The sequence below is a fragment of the Oncorhynchus nerka genome, linkage group LG18, assembly GCF_034236695.1.
Source record: "Oncorhynchus nerka isolate Pitt River linkage group LG18, Oner_Uvic_2.0, whole genome shotgun sequence".
Lineage (NCBI taxonomy): Eukaryota > Metazoa > Chordata > Actinopteri > Salmoniformes > Salmonidae > Oncorhynchus > Oncorhynchus nerka.
Genome location: NC_088413.1, coordinates 68,963,898 through 68,978,670, shown reverse-complemented (window position 1 = coordinate 68,978,670; position 14,773 = coordinate 68,963,898). Strand labels below are relative to the sequence as shown.

Genomic DNA, 14,773 nt, shown 5'->3' with positions numbered 1-14,773 from the left:
TATGCGATATCAACAGAGAGGTATATTTTCTGGGTGACTTAAATATTGACTGGTTGTCGTCAAGCTGCCCAATCAAAAACAAGCTCCAAGCAGTGACCAGTGCCTGCAATCTGGATCAAGTCATCAGTCAACCTACCAGGGTATTTACAAACAGAACAGGAACTAAATCATCCACGTGTAATGATCATATCTTTACTAACATTGCAGAAATCTGATCTAGAGCCGTATCCACACCCAGATGTAGTGATCATAATATAATAGCCATGTCTAGAAAAAACAACATTCCGAAGACTGGACCTACAATTGTGTATAAATGATCATACTATAGGTTTTGCAATGATTTATATGTTGAAGTAAAAATGTAAAGAAAATATTTGTTGGTCTGATGTGTGTAATGAGGAACATCCCAATGCTGTGCTTGAAGCATTCATGAAACTACTTCTTCCAGTACTTATAGACATGCACCCATCAGGAAACTGACTTTTGGAACTGCTAAATCCCCAAGGACAGATGATGAAACATTTTATGGCTGAGAGGGTTGAGGCAAAGAGCAAATAAGTCTGACAACACAGCAGACTGGAAAACATACAGTACCAGTCAAACGTTTAGACACACCTACTCAAGGGTTTTTATTTATTTGGACTGTTTTCTACATTGTAGAGTAGTGAAGACATCAAAACTAGGAAATAACACATATGGAATCATGTAGTAACCAAAAAAGTGTTTAACAAATCAAAATAAATGTTATATTTGAGATTCTTCAAACTAGCCATCGTTTGCCTTGATGACAGCTTTGCACAATCTTGGCATTCTCTCAACCAGCTTCATGAGGTTTGGAATGCATATCAATTAGATGTGCATTGATCAGAAATACAGTGTCTAAAGAAGGACAGTTTATTTGCTTCTTTAATCAGAACAACAGTTTTCAGCTGTGCTAACATAATTGCAAAAGGGTTTTCTAATGATCAATTAGCCTTTTAAAATGATAAACTTGTATTAGCTAACACAACGTGCCATTGGAACACAGGAGTGATGGTTGCTGATAAGGGGCCTCTCTACGCCTATGTAGATATTCCATAAAAAATCTGCCATTTCTAGCTACAATAGTCATTTACAACATTAACAATGTCTACACTGTATTTCAGATCAATTTCATGTTATTTTAATGGACAATTTTTTAAATTGTCTTTCAACAACAAGGATATTTCTAAGTGACCCCAAACGTTTGAACGGTAGAGTATTTTGATTTGTTTAACACTTTTTTGGTTGCTACATGATTCCATGTGTTATTTCATTGTTTTTATGTCTTCACTATTATTATACAATGTAGAATATAGTACAAATTAAGAAAAACCCTTGAATGAGTAGGTGTGTCCAAACTTTTGACTGGTACTGTAGGTAAATTGCAGTTGTTCCAGAAAAAAAGTGGCACGTATCGCACTTAGATGTACACAGAGGACAAGTGTCAGTAACATGCATGCCAGTCTCTCCTGGCTCAAAGTTTAGGAGAGATTGACTGCGTCACTATTGGTCTTTGTGCGAGGTGTTGATGTGTTGAAGGTACCGAACTGTCTGTTCAAGCAGTTGGCACACAGTTTGGACAGTCATCGGTATCACACAAGACATGCAACTAGAGGTCTCTTCACAGTTCAGACACTCATCGCTACAACACAAGACATGCAACTAGAGGTCTCTTCACAGTTCAGACACTCATCGCTACAACACAAGACATGCAACTAGAGGTCCCTTCACAGTTCAGACACTCATCGCTACAACACAAGACATGCAACTAGAGGTCTCTTCACAGTTCAGACACTCATCGCTACAACACAAGACATGCAACTGGAGGTCTCTTCACAGTTCAGACACTCATCGCTACAACACAAGACATGCAACTAGAGGTCTCTTCACAGTTCAGACACTCATCGCTACAACACAAGACATGCAACTAGAGGTCTCTTCACAGTTCAGACACTCATCGCTACAACACAAGACATGCAACTGGAGGTCTCTTCACAGTTCAGACACTCATCGCTACAACACAAGACATGCAACTGGAGGTCTCTTCACAGTTCAGACACTCATCGCTACAACACAAGACATGCAACTAGAGGTCCCTTCACAGTTCAGACACTCATCGCTACAACACAAGACATGCAACTAGAGGTCTCTTCACAGTTCAGACACTCATCGCTACAACACAAGACATGCAACTAGAGGTCCCTTCACAGTTCAGACACTCATCGCTACAACACAAGACATGCAACTAGAGGTCTCTTCACAGTTCAGACACTCATCGCTACAACACAAGACATGCAACTGGAGGTCTCTTCACAGTTCAGACACTCATCGCTACAACACAAGACATGCAACTAGAGGTCTCTTCACAGTTCAGACACTCATCGCTACAACACAAGACATGCAACTAGAGGTCCCTTCACAGTTCAGACACTCATCGGTACAACACAAGACATGCAACTAGAGGTCCCTTCACAGTTCAGACACTCATCGGTACAACACAAGACATGCAACTAGAGGTCCCTTCACAGTTCAGACACTCATCGGTACAACACAAGACATGCAACTAGAGGTCCCTTCACAGTTCAGACACTCATCGGTACAACACAAGACATGCAACTAGAGGTCTCTTCACAGTTCAGACACTCATCGGTACAACACAAGACATGCAACTAGAGGTCTCTTCACAGTTCAGACACTCATCGGTACAACACAAGACATGCAACTAGAGGTCTCTTCACAGTTCAGACACTCATCGCTACAACACAAGACATGCAACTAGAGGTCTCTTCACAGTTCAGACACTCATCGGTACAACACAAGACATGCAACTAGAGGTCTCTTCACAGTTCAGACACTCATCGGTACAACACAAGACATGCAACTAGAGGTCCCTTCACAATCCCCAGGTCCAGAACAGAGGCTGGGAAACACACAGTATTAAATATCGCCATGACTACATGGAGGTCTTTTCCACCCCAGGTAACTCAAGCCAGCAATAAAACCAGTTTAAAAAACCAGATCAAATAACACCTTACTGCACAAAGGGGACTGTGAAGAGACAGCCATTTTATATATATCTTATTGTAATGTGCACTCTACTATGCATTAGACCAAGATATTGTGTGTATGTACTGATATGTAGGCTGTGTGACATTTTAAATGTATGTGTTTCAGTCCTTGACCAATAATGTTCGGTACTACAGTATGTATTATGTTATGTTTCATGTGGACCCCAGTAAGAGTAGCTGATGCTTTTGGGGATCCTAATAAATACAAACATTTTATGTAAAACCTACCTAAACCACTCCAGTACCCCTGCACATTGAAGAAGGTACTGGAACTGGTCTGTATATACTCACAGACTCGTGTGTCTTCAACCTGTATTGTACTTCTAGTGTGTTTTTAATTATTATTTTAATGTTTTATGAATTTTTATTATATATATTATTATTCTCACTGCATTGTTGGGAACGAGCTCTCATGGTAAGAACTGATTCATACCTTTTGTATCCTGTGTAAGTCAAATGCTGACGTTAAAACGGCTTTATGAATTGAATTGAGATAGACGATGATACACGATGATACACCATCAAACACTGGGAGTCCCATTGTGAAGCATGATGATGGCCATATGACGCATGAAGAGACCATACTGTACTTCTCTCGACAGAACATAGAGTCCTCCTTTTTTGTCTTACAGAATGCTTCACCCTGAATTAACATGGCGTCCATGCTGTCTGTATGGTCTTTGTGTGAATATACACTTAGTGTGTGTATAAAACATTAGGAACACCTGTTCATTCCATGACATAGAATGACCAGGTCAATCCAGGTGAAAGCTATGATCCCTTGAAGGGGAGGAGACAGTTTAAAGCAGGATTTTTAAGCCTTGAGACAATTGAAGCATGGATTGTGTCTGTGTGCCATTCAGAGGGTAAATGGGCAAAAATATTTAAGTGCCTTTGAACGGGGAATGGTAGTAGGTGCCAGGTGCACCAGTTTGTGTCAAGAACTGCAATGCTGCTGGGTTTTTCACGCTCAACAGTTTCCCGTGTGTATCAAGAAGGGTCCACCACCCCAAGGACATCCAGCCAACTTGGCACAACTGTGGGAAGCGTTGAAGTCAACATGGGCCAGCCTCCCTATGGAATGCTTTCGACACCTTTTAGTGTCCATGCCCCGACAAATTCAGGCTGTTCTGAGGACAAAAGGGGTTCCAACTCAATATTAGGAAGGTGTTACAAGTGTTTGGTATTCTCCGTGTAGTTATTCCTTAGAGAGCAGCACAGATAGACATTTCTATATGGCTCACAGTCCCAACAGAGCAAGACATTACTATGTAATTTGTATATCTACAATCCGTCTCCAAATGCATCACAGTCTCGTCTTGGAGTCTCTCAGTGGAGATGCCCCAAGTCGGAGCTGAACCTGATATCAACACTCACACACACACACAGATTATCCTCATCTCAGAATTCCTTCCGTTCGAGAGGCGTACAGTATACCAAATGTCGATTATGGCAGTCCCCCGCACCTCTCTGATTCAGAGGGGTTGGGTTAAATGCAGAAGACACATTTCAGTTGAATGCATTCAAGATGTACAACTTACTAGGTATCTCCCTTTCCCTTTACCCTGCAGAGAGACGACTTCTCTAGAGAGAAAGAGACAAATATACCCTGCAGAGAGACGACTTCTCTAGAGAGAAAGAGACAAATATACCTTGCAGAGAGACGACTTCTCTAGAGAGAAAGAGACACATATACCCTGCAGAGAGACGACTTCTCTAGAAAGAAAGGGACAAATATACCCTGCAGAGAGACGACTTCTCTAGAAAGAAAGGGACAAATATACCCTGCAGAGAGACGACTTCTCTAGAGAGAAAGATAGAAATATACCCTGCAGAGAGATGAATTCTCTAGAGAGAAAGAGACAAATATACCCTGCAGAGAGACGACTTCTCTAGAGAGAAAGAGACAAATATACCCTGCAGAGAGACGACTTCTCTAGAGAGAAAGAGACAAATATACCCTGCAGAGAGACGACTTCTCTAGAGAGAAAGAGACAAATATACCTTGCAGAGAGACGACTTCTCTAGAGAGAAAGAGACAAATATACCCTGCAGAGAGACGACTTCTCTAGAAAGAAAGGGACAGATATACCCTGCAGAGAGACGACTTCTCTAGAGAGAAAGAGACAAATATACCCTGCCCGGTATGATTGGAAACAGAGAGGGATTGATGGATCCTGGAATTATAGAATTGGATATCATATTAATTGTTTTGATATTACATTCATAGTTTTTCTTATCAAAGAAAGCTATTGTTTTACTTCAAGGACAAAATCAGAAATTCTTGACTTTAACAGGAGAGTTGACTTACTGGATCATAGTGAGGGAACATATTTACCCCACAGCACATAGGAAAATACACTGAAGCCACTAGAGAAAGAGAGGGGGGTCGATGGAGTTCTAAACCACAAGCAGTGAGATGAAGAAACTGGAGAGAGGGCAGAACATTCACGTCTATCCTCAGGAATCAATTAGCCAACGCAAATTAAAAGCCAGATGCCGGGAGGCTGGGAGGGCATAATACTATGAGTCAGAGATCATCGACAGTATAGGAGACGATGTAGGGAGATAGAAAGAGGGTGGGGGCAGTTTGTGGAAGGAAGGGTAGTTTGTGGAAGGAAGGGTAGTTTGTAGAAGGAAGGGTAGTTTGTGGAAGGAAGGGTAGTTTGTGGAAGGAAGGGTAGTTTGTAGAAGGAAGGGTAGTTGGGGAGAAGGAAGGGTAGTTTGTGGAAGGAAGGGTAGTTTGTGGAAGGAAGGGTAGTTGGGGAGAAGGAAGGGTAGTTTGTGGAAGGAAGGGTAGTTTGTGGAAGGAAGGGTAGTTTGTGGAAGGAAGGGTATTTTGTGGAAGGAAGGGTAGTTTGTGGAAGGAAGGGCAGTTTGTAGAAGGAAGGGTAGTTTGTGGAAGGAAGGGTAGTTTGTGGAAGGAAGGGCAGTTTGTAGAAGGAAGGGTAGTTGGGGAGAAGGAAGGGTAGTTTGTGGAAGGAAGGGTAGTTGGGGAGAAGGAAGGGTAGTTTGTGGAAGGAAGGGTAGTTTGTGGAAGGAAGGGTAGTTTGTAGAAGGAAGGGTAGTTGGGGAGAATGAAGGGTAGTTTGTGGAAGGAAGGGTAGTTGGGGAGAAGGAAGGGTAGTTTGTGGAAGGAAGGGTAGTTGGGGAGAAGGAAGGGTAGTTTGTGGAAGGAAGGGTAGTTTGTGGAAGGAAGGGTAGTTTGTGGAAGGAAGGGTAGTTTGTAGAAGGAAGGGTAGTTGGGGAGAAGGAAGGGTAGTTTGTGGAAGGAAGGGTAGTTTGTGGAAGGAAGGGTAGTTGGGGAGAAGGAAGGGTAGTTTGTGGAAGGAAGGGTAGTTTGTGGAAGGAAGGGTAGTTTGTGGAAGGAAGGGTATTTTGTGGAAGGAAGGGTAGTTTGTGGAAGGAAGGGCAGTTTGTAGAAGGAAGGGTAGTTTGTGGAAGGAAGGGTAGTTTGTGGAAGGAAGGGCAGTTTGTAGAAGGAAGGGTAGTTGGGGAGAAGGAAGGGTAGTTTGTGGAAGGAAGGGTAGTTGGGGAGAAGGAAGGGTAGTTTGTGGAAGGAAGGGTAGTTTGTGGAAGGAAGGGTAGTTTGTAGAAGGAAGGGTAGTTGGGGAGAAGGAAGGGTAGTTTGTGGAAGGAAGGGTAGTTGGGGAGAAGGAAGGGTAGTTTGTGGAAGGAAGGGTAGTTGGGGAGAAGGAAGGGTAGTTTGTGGAAGGAAGGGTAGTTTGTAGAAGGAAGGGTAGTTGGGGAGAAGGAAGGGTAGTTTGTGGAAGGAAGGGTAGTTTGTGGAAGGAAGGGTAGTTGGGGAGAAGGAAGGGTAGTTTGTGGAAGGAAGGGTAGTTTGAGGAAGGAAGGGTAGTTGGGGAGAAGGAAGGGTAGTTTGTGGAAGGAAGGGTAGTTGGGGAGAAGGAAGGGTAGTTTGTGGAAGGAAGGGTAGTTTGTGGAAGGAAGGGTAGTTTGTGGAAGGAAGGGTAGTTTGTAGAAGGAAGGGTAGTTGGGGAGAAGGAAGGGTAGTTTGTGGAAGGAAGGGTAGTTGGGGAGATGGAAGGGTAGTTTGTGGAAGGAAGGGTAGTTGGGGAGAAGGAAGGGTAGTTTGTGGAAGGAAGGGTAGTTTGTGGAAGGAAGGGCAGTTTGTGGAAGGAAGGGTAGTTTGTGGAAGGAAGGGTAGTTTGTGGAAGGAAGGGTAGTTGGGGAGAAGGAAGGGTAGTTTGTGGAAGGAAGGGTAGTTTGTGGAAGGAAGGGCAGTTTGTGGAAGGAAGGGTAGTTTGTGGAAGGAAGGGTAGTTTGTGGAAGGAAGGGTAGTTGGGGAGAAGGAAGGGTAGTTTGTGGAAGGAAGGGTAGTTTGTAGAAGGAAGGGTAGTTTGTGGAAGGAAGGGTAGTTTGTGGAAGGAAGGGCAGTTTGTGGAAAAGGAAGGGTAGTTTGTGGAAGAAAGGGCAGTTTGTGGAAGGAAGGGTAGTTTGTGGAAGGAAGAGTAGTTTGTGGAAGGAAGGGTAGTTTGTGGAAGGAAGGGTAGTTTGTGGAAGGAAGGGCAGTTTGTGGAAGGAAGGGTAGTTTGTGGAAGGAAGGGTAGTTTGTAGAAGGAAGGGTAGTTTGTGGAAGGAAGGGTAGTTTGTGGAAGGAAGGGCAGTTTGTGGAAAAGGAAGGGTAGTTTGTGGAAGAAAGGGCAGTTTGTGGAAGGAAGGGTAGTTTGTGGAAGGAAGAGTAGTTTGTGGAAGGAAGGGTAGTTTGTGGAAGGAAGGGTAGTTTGTGGAAGGAAGGGCAGTTTGTGGAAGGAAGGGTAGTTTGTGGAAGGAAGGGTAGTTTGTGGAAGGAAGGGTAGTTTGTGGAAGGAAGGGTAGTTGGGGAGAAGGAAGGGTAGTTTGTGGAAGGAAGGGTAGTTTGTAGAAGGAAGGGTAGTTTGTGGAAGGAAGGGTAGTTTGTGGAAGGAAGGGCAGTTTGTGGAAAAGGAAGGGTAGTTTGTGGAAGGAAGGGTAGTTTGTGGAAGGAAGGGCAGTTTGTGGAAGGAAGGGTAGTTTCTGGAAGGAAGGGTAGTTTGTGGAAGGAAGGGCAGTTTGTGGAAGGAAGGGTAGTTTGTGGAAGGAAGGGTAGTTGGGGAGAAGGAAGGGTAGTTTGTGGAAGGAAGGGTAGTTGGGGAGAAGGAAGGGTAGTTTGTGGAAGGAAGGGTAGTTTGTGGAAGGAAGGGTAGTTTGTAGAAGGAAGGGTAGTTTGTGGAAGGAAGGGTAGTTTGTGGAAGGAAGGGCAGTTTGTGGAAGGAAGGGTAGTTTGTGGAAGGAAGGGTAGTTTGTGGAAGGAAGGGTAGTTGGGGAGAAGGAAGGGTAGTTTGTGGAAGGAAGGGTAGTTTGTAGAAGGAAGGGTAGTTTGTGGAAGGAAGGGTAGTTTGTGGAAGGAAGGGCAGTTTGTGGAAAAGGAAGGGTAGTTTGTGGAAGAAAGGGCAGTTTGTGGAAGGAAGGGTAGTTTGTGGAAGGAAGAGTAGTTTGTGGAAGGAAGGGTAGTTTGTGGAAGGAAGGGTAGTTTGTGGAAGGAAGGGCAGTTTGTGGAAGGAAGGGTAGTTTGTGGAAGGAAGGGTAGTTTGTGGAAGGAAGGGTAGTTGGGGAGAAGGAAGGGTAGTTTGTGGAAGGAAGGGTAGTTTGTAGAAGGAAGGGTAGTTTGTGGAAGGAAGGGTAGTTTGTGGAAGGAAGGGCAGTTTGTGGAAAAGGAAGGGTAGTTTGTGGAAGGAAGGGTAGTTTGTGGAAGGAAGGGCAGTTTGTGGAAGGAAGGGTAGTTTCTGGAAGGAAGGGTAGTTTGTGGAAGGAAGGGCAGTTTGTGGAAGGAAGGGTAGTTTGTGGAAGGAAGGGTAGTTGGGGAGAAGGAAGGGTAGTTTGTGGAAGGAAGGGTAGTTGGGGAGAAGGAAGGGTAGTTTGTGGAAGGAAGGGTAGTTTGTGGAAGGAAGGGTAGTTTGTAGAAGGAAGGGTAGTTGGGGAGAAGGAAGGGTAGTTTGTGGAAGGAAGGGTAGTTGGGGAGAAGGAAGGGTAGTTTGTGGAAGGAAGGGTAGTTTGTAGAAGGAAGGGTATTTGGGGAGAAGGAAGGGTAGTTTGTGGAAGGAAGGGTAGTTTGTGGAAGGAAGGGTAGTTGGGGAGAAGGAAGGGTAGTTTGTGGAAGGAAGGGTAGTTTGTGGAAGGAAGGGTAGTTGGGGAGAAGGAAGGGTAGTTTGTGGAAGGAAGGGTAGTTGGGGAGAAGGAAGGGTAGTTTGTGGAAGGAAGGGTCGTTTGTGGAAGGAAGGGTAGTTTGTGGAAGGAAGGGTAGTTTGTAGAAGGAAGGGTAGTTGGGGAGAAGGAAGGGTAGTTTGTGGAAGGAAGGGTAGTTGGGGAGATGGAAGGGTAGTTTGTGGAAGGAAGGGTAGTTGGGGAGAAGGAAGGGTAGTTTGTGGAAGGAAGGGTAGTTTGTGGAAGGAAGGGCAGTTTGTGGAAGGAAGGGTAGTTTGTGGAAGGAAGGGTAGTTTGTGGAAGGAAGGGTAGTTGGGGAGAAGGAAGGGTAGTTTGTGGAAGGAAGGGTAGTTTGTGGAAGGAAGGGCAGTTTGTGGAAGGAAGGGTAGTTTGTGGAAGGAAGGGTAGTTTGTGGAAGGAAGGGTAGTTGGGGAGAAGGAAGGGTAGTTTGTGGAAGGAAGGGTAGTTTGTAGAAGGAAGGGTAGTTTGTGGAAGGAAGGGTAGTTTGTGGAAGGAAGGGCAGTTTGTGGAAAAGGAAGGGTAGTTTGTGGAAGAAAGGGCAGTTTGTGGAAGGAAGGGTAGTTTGTGGAAGGAAGAGTAGTTTGTGGAAGGAAGGGTAGTTTGTGGAAGGAAGGGTAGTTTGTGGAAGGAAGGGCAGTTTGTGGAAGGAAGGGTAGTTTGTGGGAGGAAGGGTAGTTTGTGGAAGGAAGGGTAGTTTGTGGAAGGAAGGGTAGTTTGTGGAAGGAAGGGTAGTTGGGGAGAAGGAAGGGTAGTTTGTGGAAGGAAGGGTAGTTTGTAGAAGGAAGGGTAGTTTGTGGAAGGAAGGGTAGTTTGTGGAAGGAAGGGCAGTTTGTGGAAGGAAGGGTAGTTTCTGGAAGGAAGGGTAGTTTGTGGAAGGAAGGGCAGTTTGTGGAAGGAAGGGTAGTTTGTGGAAGGAAGGGTAGTTGGGGAGAAGGATGGGGTGGGAGAGGTGGAGGAGGAAGGAGAGGTGGAGGGGTGCGTAGAGTAAGGGCTGTGGTAGATGCGTCTGTGCATGCATGCCTGTTTCTGTATGGGGGGTTCTGCTCCCCCTCTCTCCGGCGACGAAGTGCACCCTCTTTGCGACTTACTCGATCTCTGCCAAAACAATATCTCCTGAGTGAAATGGCTCTATTGCCCCACAGATAATCAAGCTTTTAAGGACTGTGTGATTGAGTCAGGGCCCTGTTGACACAATAGAGTCAAAGTATCTTATTGTTCTGCCATTGATATCTGTGGGCAGGAACTGATTGTGGCAGAGATAGGAAAGGGAATGGAGAATAAATACATTGAGGGATAAAAACTGTGGGATAGGGGGTGCATAGGCCAGAACTGGCTGTTGGCTGGGGCAGAGACAGAGGCAGAGAGAGAGAGAGAGAGAGAGAGAGAGTTGACAGGAGGCAGTGTGTTGAAGTTGATCTCAGTAGGGCAGGATGTGGCTGAGGCAGGGGTAGGCAGGGACAGACAGAAGGATAGAGATAATGGGATGGAGTGATAGTAGGGCTTTAATATGGACCCTCACCAGTGTGTTGAAGTTGATCTCGGTAGGGCAGGATGTGGCTGAGGCAGGGGTAGGCAGGGACAGACAGAAGGATAGAGATAATGGGATGGAGTGATAGTAGGGCTTTAATATGGACCCTCACCAGTGTGTTGAAGTTGATCTCCTGCGGCAGGATGCGGCCACAGGCCAGGCAGTCCCCATGGCATTCACTACAGTGTCCCGGGACACACAGACACAGCAGCAGCAGGGACCAGAGAGGGGTCTTCATGGTCCTCAGTATTCTAACTATGGAGACAATAGGGACAGCCTGGGACAGGATAGGGGAGAGAGATCAGAGGTCAATTCACTGTCTTCTGTTCAGTCATAATTTACTGTGAACAACCAGACTGAAATAGAGGAGGGGGAGGGAAAGACAGAGAGAGAGAGAGAAAGGGAGAGAGAGAAGAGGAGAGAAAGGGAGCGAGAGAGAGAGAGACATACATACAGGACCGCCCGATAAGATAAGTGAAAAACACTAATGCCTTTGTTTGTCTGGGTGTGGTATCGTTAAACCCCCCCTGAACTCCCCCGTATTGACAACAGCGATGAAAGAAAAACAACAGCTGTTTGTACCTCATTAAACAGACTCATCATCGCCTTAATTGAAGTCTGAATTAGTCCTTCTTGCAGGGAGCACAACAGCCACAAGAAACACAGTGATTTACAAGGGACTCTTTGTTTTACTGGATTAGTCATCAGGAAGAGATGGGAGATGTGGAGACATAGAGAGAGAGGAATCTGAAGCTGTGTTGCACTTGTAACAGATAGAGAACAAGAAATAATGTACATGCACACAGACACACACAAGCATGAAATCTTGCGGGCACACCATCTTTATCTCAGTGATTCAAACAGATATGCATTATGCCCCAAACTGCAATTAATAGGTGTGTATCTATTATGGAATATAAATAATTAGAGCATAAACATGTTTGGCATGAACATTCTTTTTACCACAGTTTTGTGGTATCCAATTGGTAGTAGTTACTGCAAAGTAATTGTCTCATCACTGCAACTCCCGTACAGACTCAGGAGAGGCAAAGATCAAGAGCCATGCGTCCTCCGAAACACAACCCAACAAGCCGCGCTGCTTCTTGACACAATGCACATCCAACTCGGAAGCCAGCTGCACCAATGTGTCAGAGGAAACACCGTACACCTAGCAACCTGGTCAGCGTGCACTGTGCCCAGCCCGCCACAGGAGTCACTAGTGCACAATGAGACAAGGATATCCCTGCTGGCCAAACCCTCCCTAACCCAGACAACGCTGGGGCAATTGTGCGCCACCCCCTGGGCCTCCCGGTCGCGGCTGGCTGCGACAGATCCTGGGCTCAAACCCAGATGGCACAACTAGCACTGCGATGCAGTGCCTTAGACCACTGCGCCACCCCCTGGGCCTCCCGGTCGTGGCTGGCTGTGACAGATCCTGGGCTTGAACCCAGATGGCACAACTAGCACTGCGATGCAGTGCCTTAGACCACTGCGCCACCCCCTGGGCCTCCCGGTCACGGCTGGCTGCAACAGATCCTGGGCTCGAACCCAGATGGCACAACTAGCACTGCGATGCAGTGCCTTAGACCACTGCACCACCCGGGAGGCCCTGGCATTAACATTTGAATCATACTGAAAGTTGTAATTAATTTACCGTAATGATGGGGTAACAATGATTCACTTTTATCACTCATTTCCTGAGAGTAGCATACCTAAACTCATTTAAACTAGTTTATCATAGAAAAACGGCAGTTGGATAAGGATTTTTGGTATTTTATTAGGGTCCCAATTAGCCATTGCAAAAGCAGCAGCTACACTTCCTGGGGTCCAACACAAAACATGACATAATACAGAATGACATAATACAGAACATCATTAGACAAGAACAGCTCAAAGACATCACTACATACATTTTAAAAAGGCACACATAGCCTCAATATCAATGCATACACACAAACTATCTAGGTCAAATAGGGGAGAGGCTATGTGTCGCTAGGTGTTGCTTTATCTATTTTTTGAAACCAGGTTTATTGTTTATTTCAGCAATATGAGATGGACGGAAGTTCCATGCAATTAGGGCTCTATATAATACTACACACTTTCTTGAATTTGTTCTGTATTTGGAGACTGTGAAAAGACCCCTGGTGGCATGTCTGGTGGGATAAGTGTGTGCGTCAGAGCTGTGTGTAAATTGACTATGCAAACTATTTGAGATTTCCAACACATTGTTTCTTATAAAAACAAGAGGTGGTGCAGTCAGTCTTTCCTCAACTCTTATCCAAGAGAGACTGTCAGGCATAGTATTTATCAGCCCTCTGATTACAATTAAGAGCAAAATGTTCCGCTCTGTTCTGGGTCAGTTGCAGCTTAACTAGGTCTTTCCTTGTAGCACTGGGCCACACGGATGGACAATAATCAAGGTTAGACAAAACTAGAGCCTGCAGAACTTACTTTTTGGAATGTGGTGTCAAAAAAGCAGAGCGTCTCTTTATTACAGACAGACCTCTTCCCATCTTTACAACCACTAAATCTATATGTTTTGACCATTACAGTTTACAATCTAAAACAACGCCAAGTAATTTAGTCTCCTCAACTTGTTCAACAGCCACACCATTCATTATCTAGAATTTAAGGAATGATTTGTACCAAATACAATGCTCTTAGTTTTAGAGATGTTCAGAACCAGTTTATTACTGGCCACCCATTCTAAAACAAGACTGCAACTCTTTGTTAAGGATTTCAATGACTTCATTAGCTGTGGTTGCTTATGTGTATATGGTTGAATCATCAGCATACATGGACACACATGCTATGTTTAATGCCAGTGGCAGGTCATTGGTGAAAATATAAAAAAGTAGAGGGCCTAGAGAGCTGCCCTGCGGTACACCACACTTTACATGTTTGACATTAGAGAAGCTTCCATTAAAGAAAAACTTCTTCTATTCGATAGATAGTTCTGAATCCACAATATGGCAGAGGTTGAAAAGCCATAACACATGCGTTTTTTCAACAACAGGTTATGGTCAATAATATCAAAGTCTGCAATGAAAGTACAGTACAGCTCCCACAATCTTCTTATTATCAATTTCTTTCAACCAATCATCAGTAATTTGTGTCAGTGCAGTACATGTTGAGTGCCCTTCTCTATAAGCATGCTGGAAGTCTGTTGTTCATTTGTATACAGAGAAAAGCATTGTATTTGGTCAAACACCATTTTTTCCAATAGTTTGCTAAGAGCTGGCAGCAAGCTTATAGGTCTGCTGTTAGAACCAGTAGAGGCTGCTTTACCGCTCTTTCGTAGCAAAATTACTTTGCCTTCCCTCCATGCCTGAGGACAAAGACTTTCCTCTAGGCTCAGATTAAAAATATGACAGAAAGGAGTGGCTATAGAGTCAACTACCAGTCAATGACAGTTGTCAATGCCAGGAGGTTTGTCATTATTGATCGATAACAATAATTTTCCCATCTCTCCCACACTAACTTTACAAAATTCAAACTTGCAATGTTTTGCTTTCATTATTTGTTTTTTTATGCATGAATACAATTGCTCACTGTTCGTTGTTGGCATTTCCTGCCTAAGTTTTAGCCCACTTTGCCAATGAAATAATCATTAAAATAATTGGCAACATCAAATGGTTTTGTGATGAATAAGCCATCTGATTCGATGAAAGATGGAGTTGAATTGGACTTTCTGCCCATAATTTCATTTAAAGCACTCCAAAGTTTTTTTCCATCGTTCTTTATATCATTGATCTTGGCTTCATAATACAGTTTCTTCTTCTTTTTACTGACTTTAGTTACATAATTTCTCAATTTGCAGTAAGTCCGCCAGGCAGATGTGCAGCCAGACTTATTAGCCATTCCTTTTGCCCCATCTCTTTCAACCATACAGTTTTTCAATTCCTCATCAATCCATGGAGCCTTAACAGTTCTAACAGTCAGTTTCTTAACA

At 44.4% G+C, this 14,773-nt stretch overlaps 1 protein-coding gene across 1 annotated transcript in view; it reads right to left on the bottom strand.

Annotated features, from left to right (window-relative positions):
- The window catches only part of LOC115146667 (proenkephalin-A-like), a 47,512-nt gene that overhangs the window by 10,206 nt on the left and 22,533 nt on the right, over positions 1 to 14,773 (bottom strand). The window contains exon 2 of the mRNA XM_029688734.2: positions 10,934 to 11,098. Within this exon, the coding sequence (XP_029544594.1) occupies positions 10,934 to 11,059 (126 nt within the window). The 5' untranslated portion in view covers positions 11,060 to 11,098. The remainder of the gene's footprint in view (positions 1 to 10,933; positions 11,099 to 14,773) is intronic.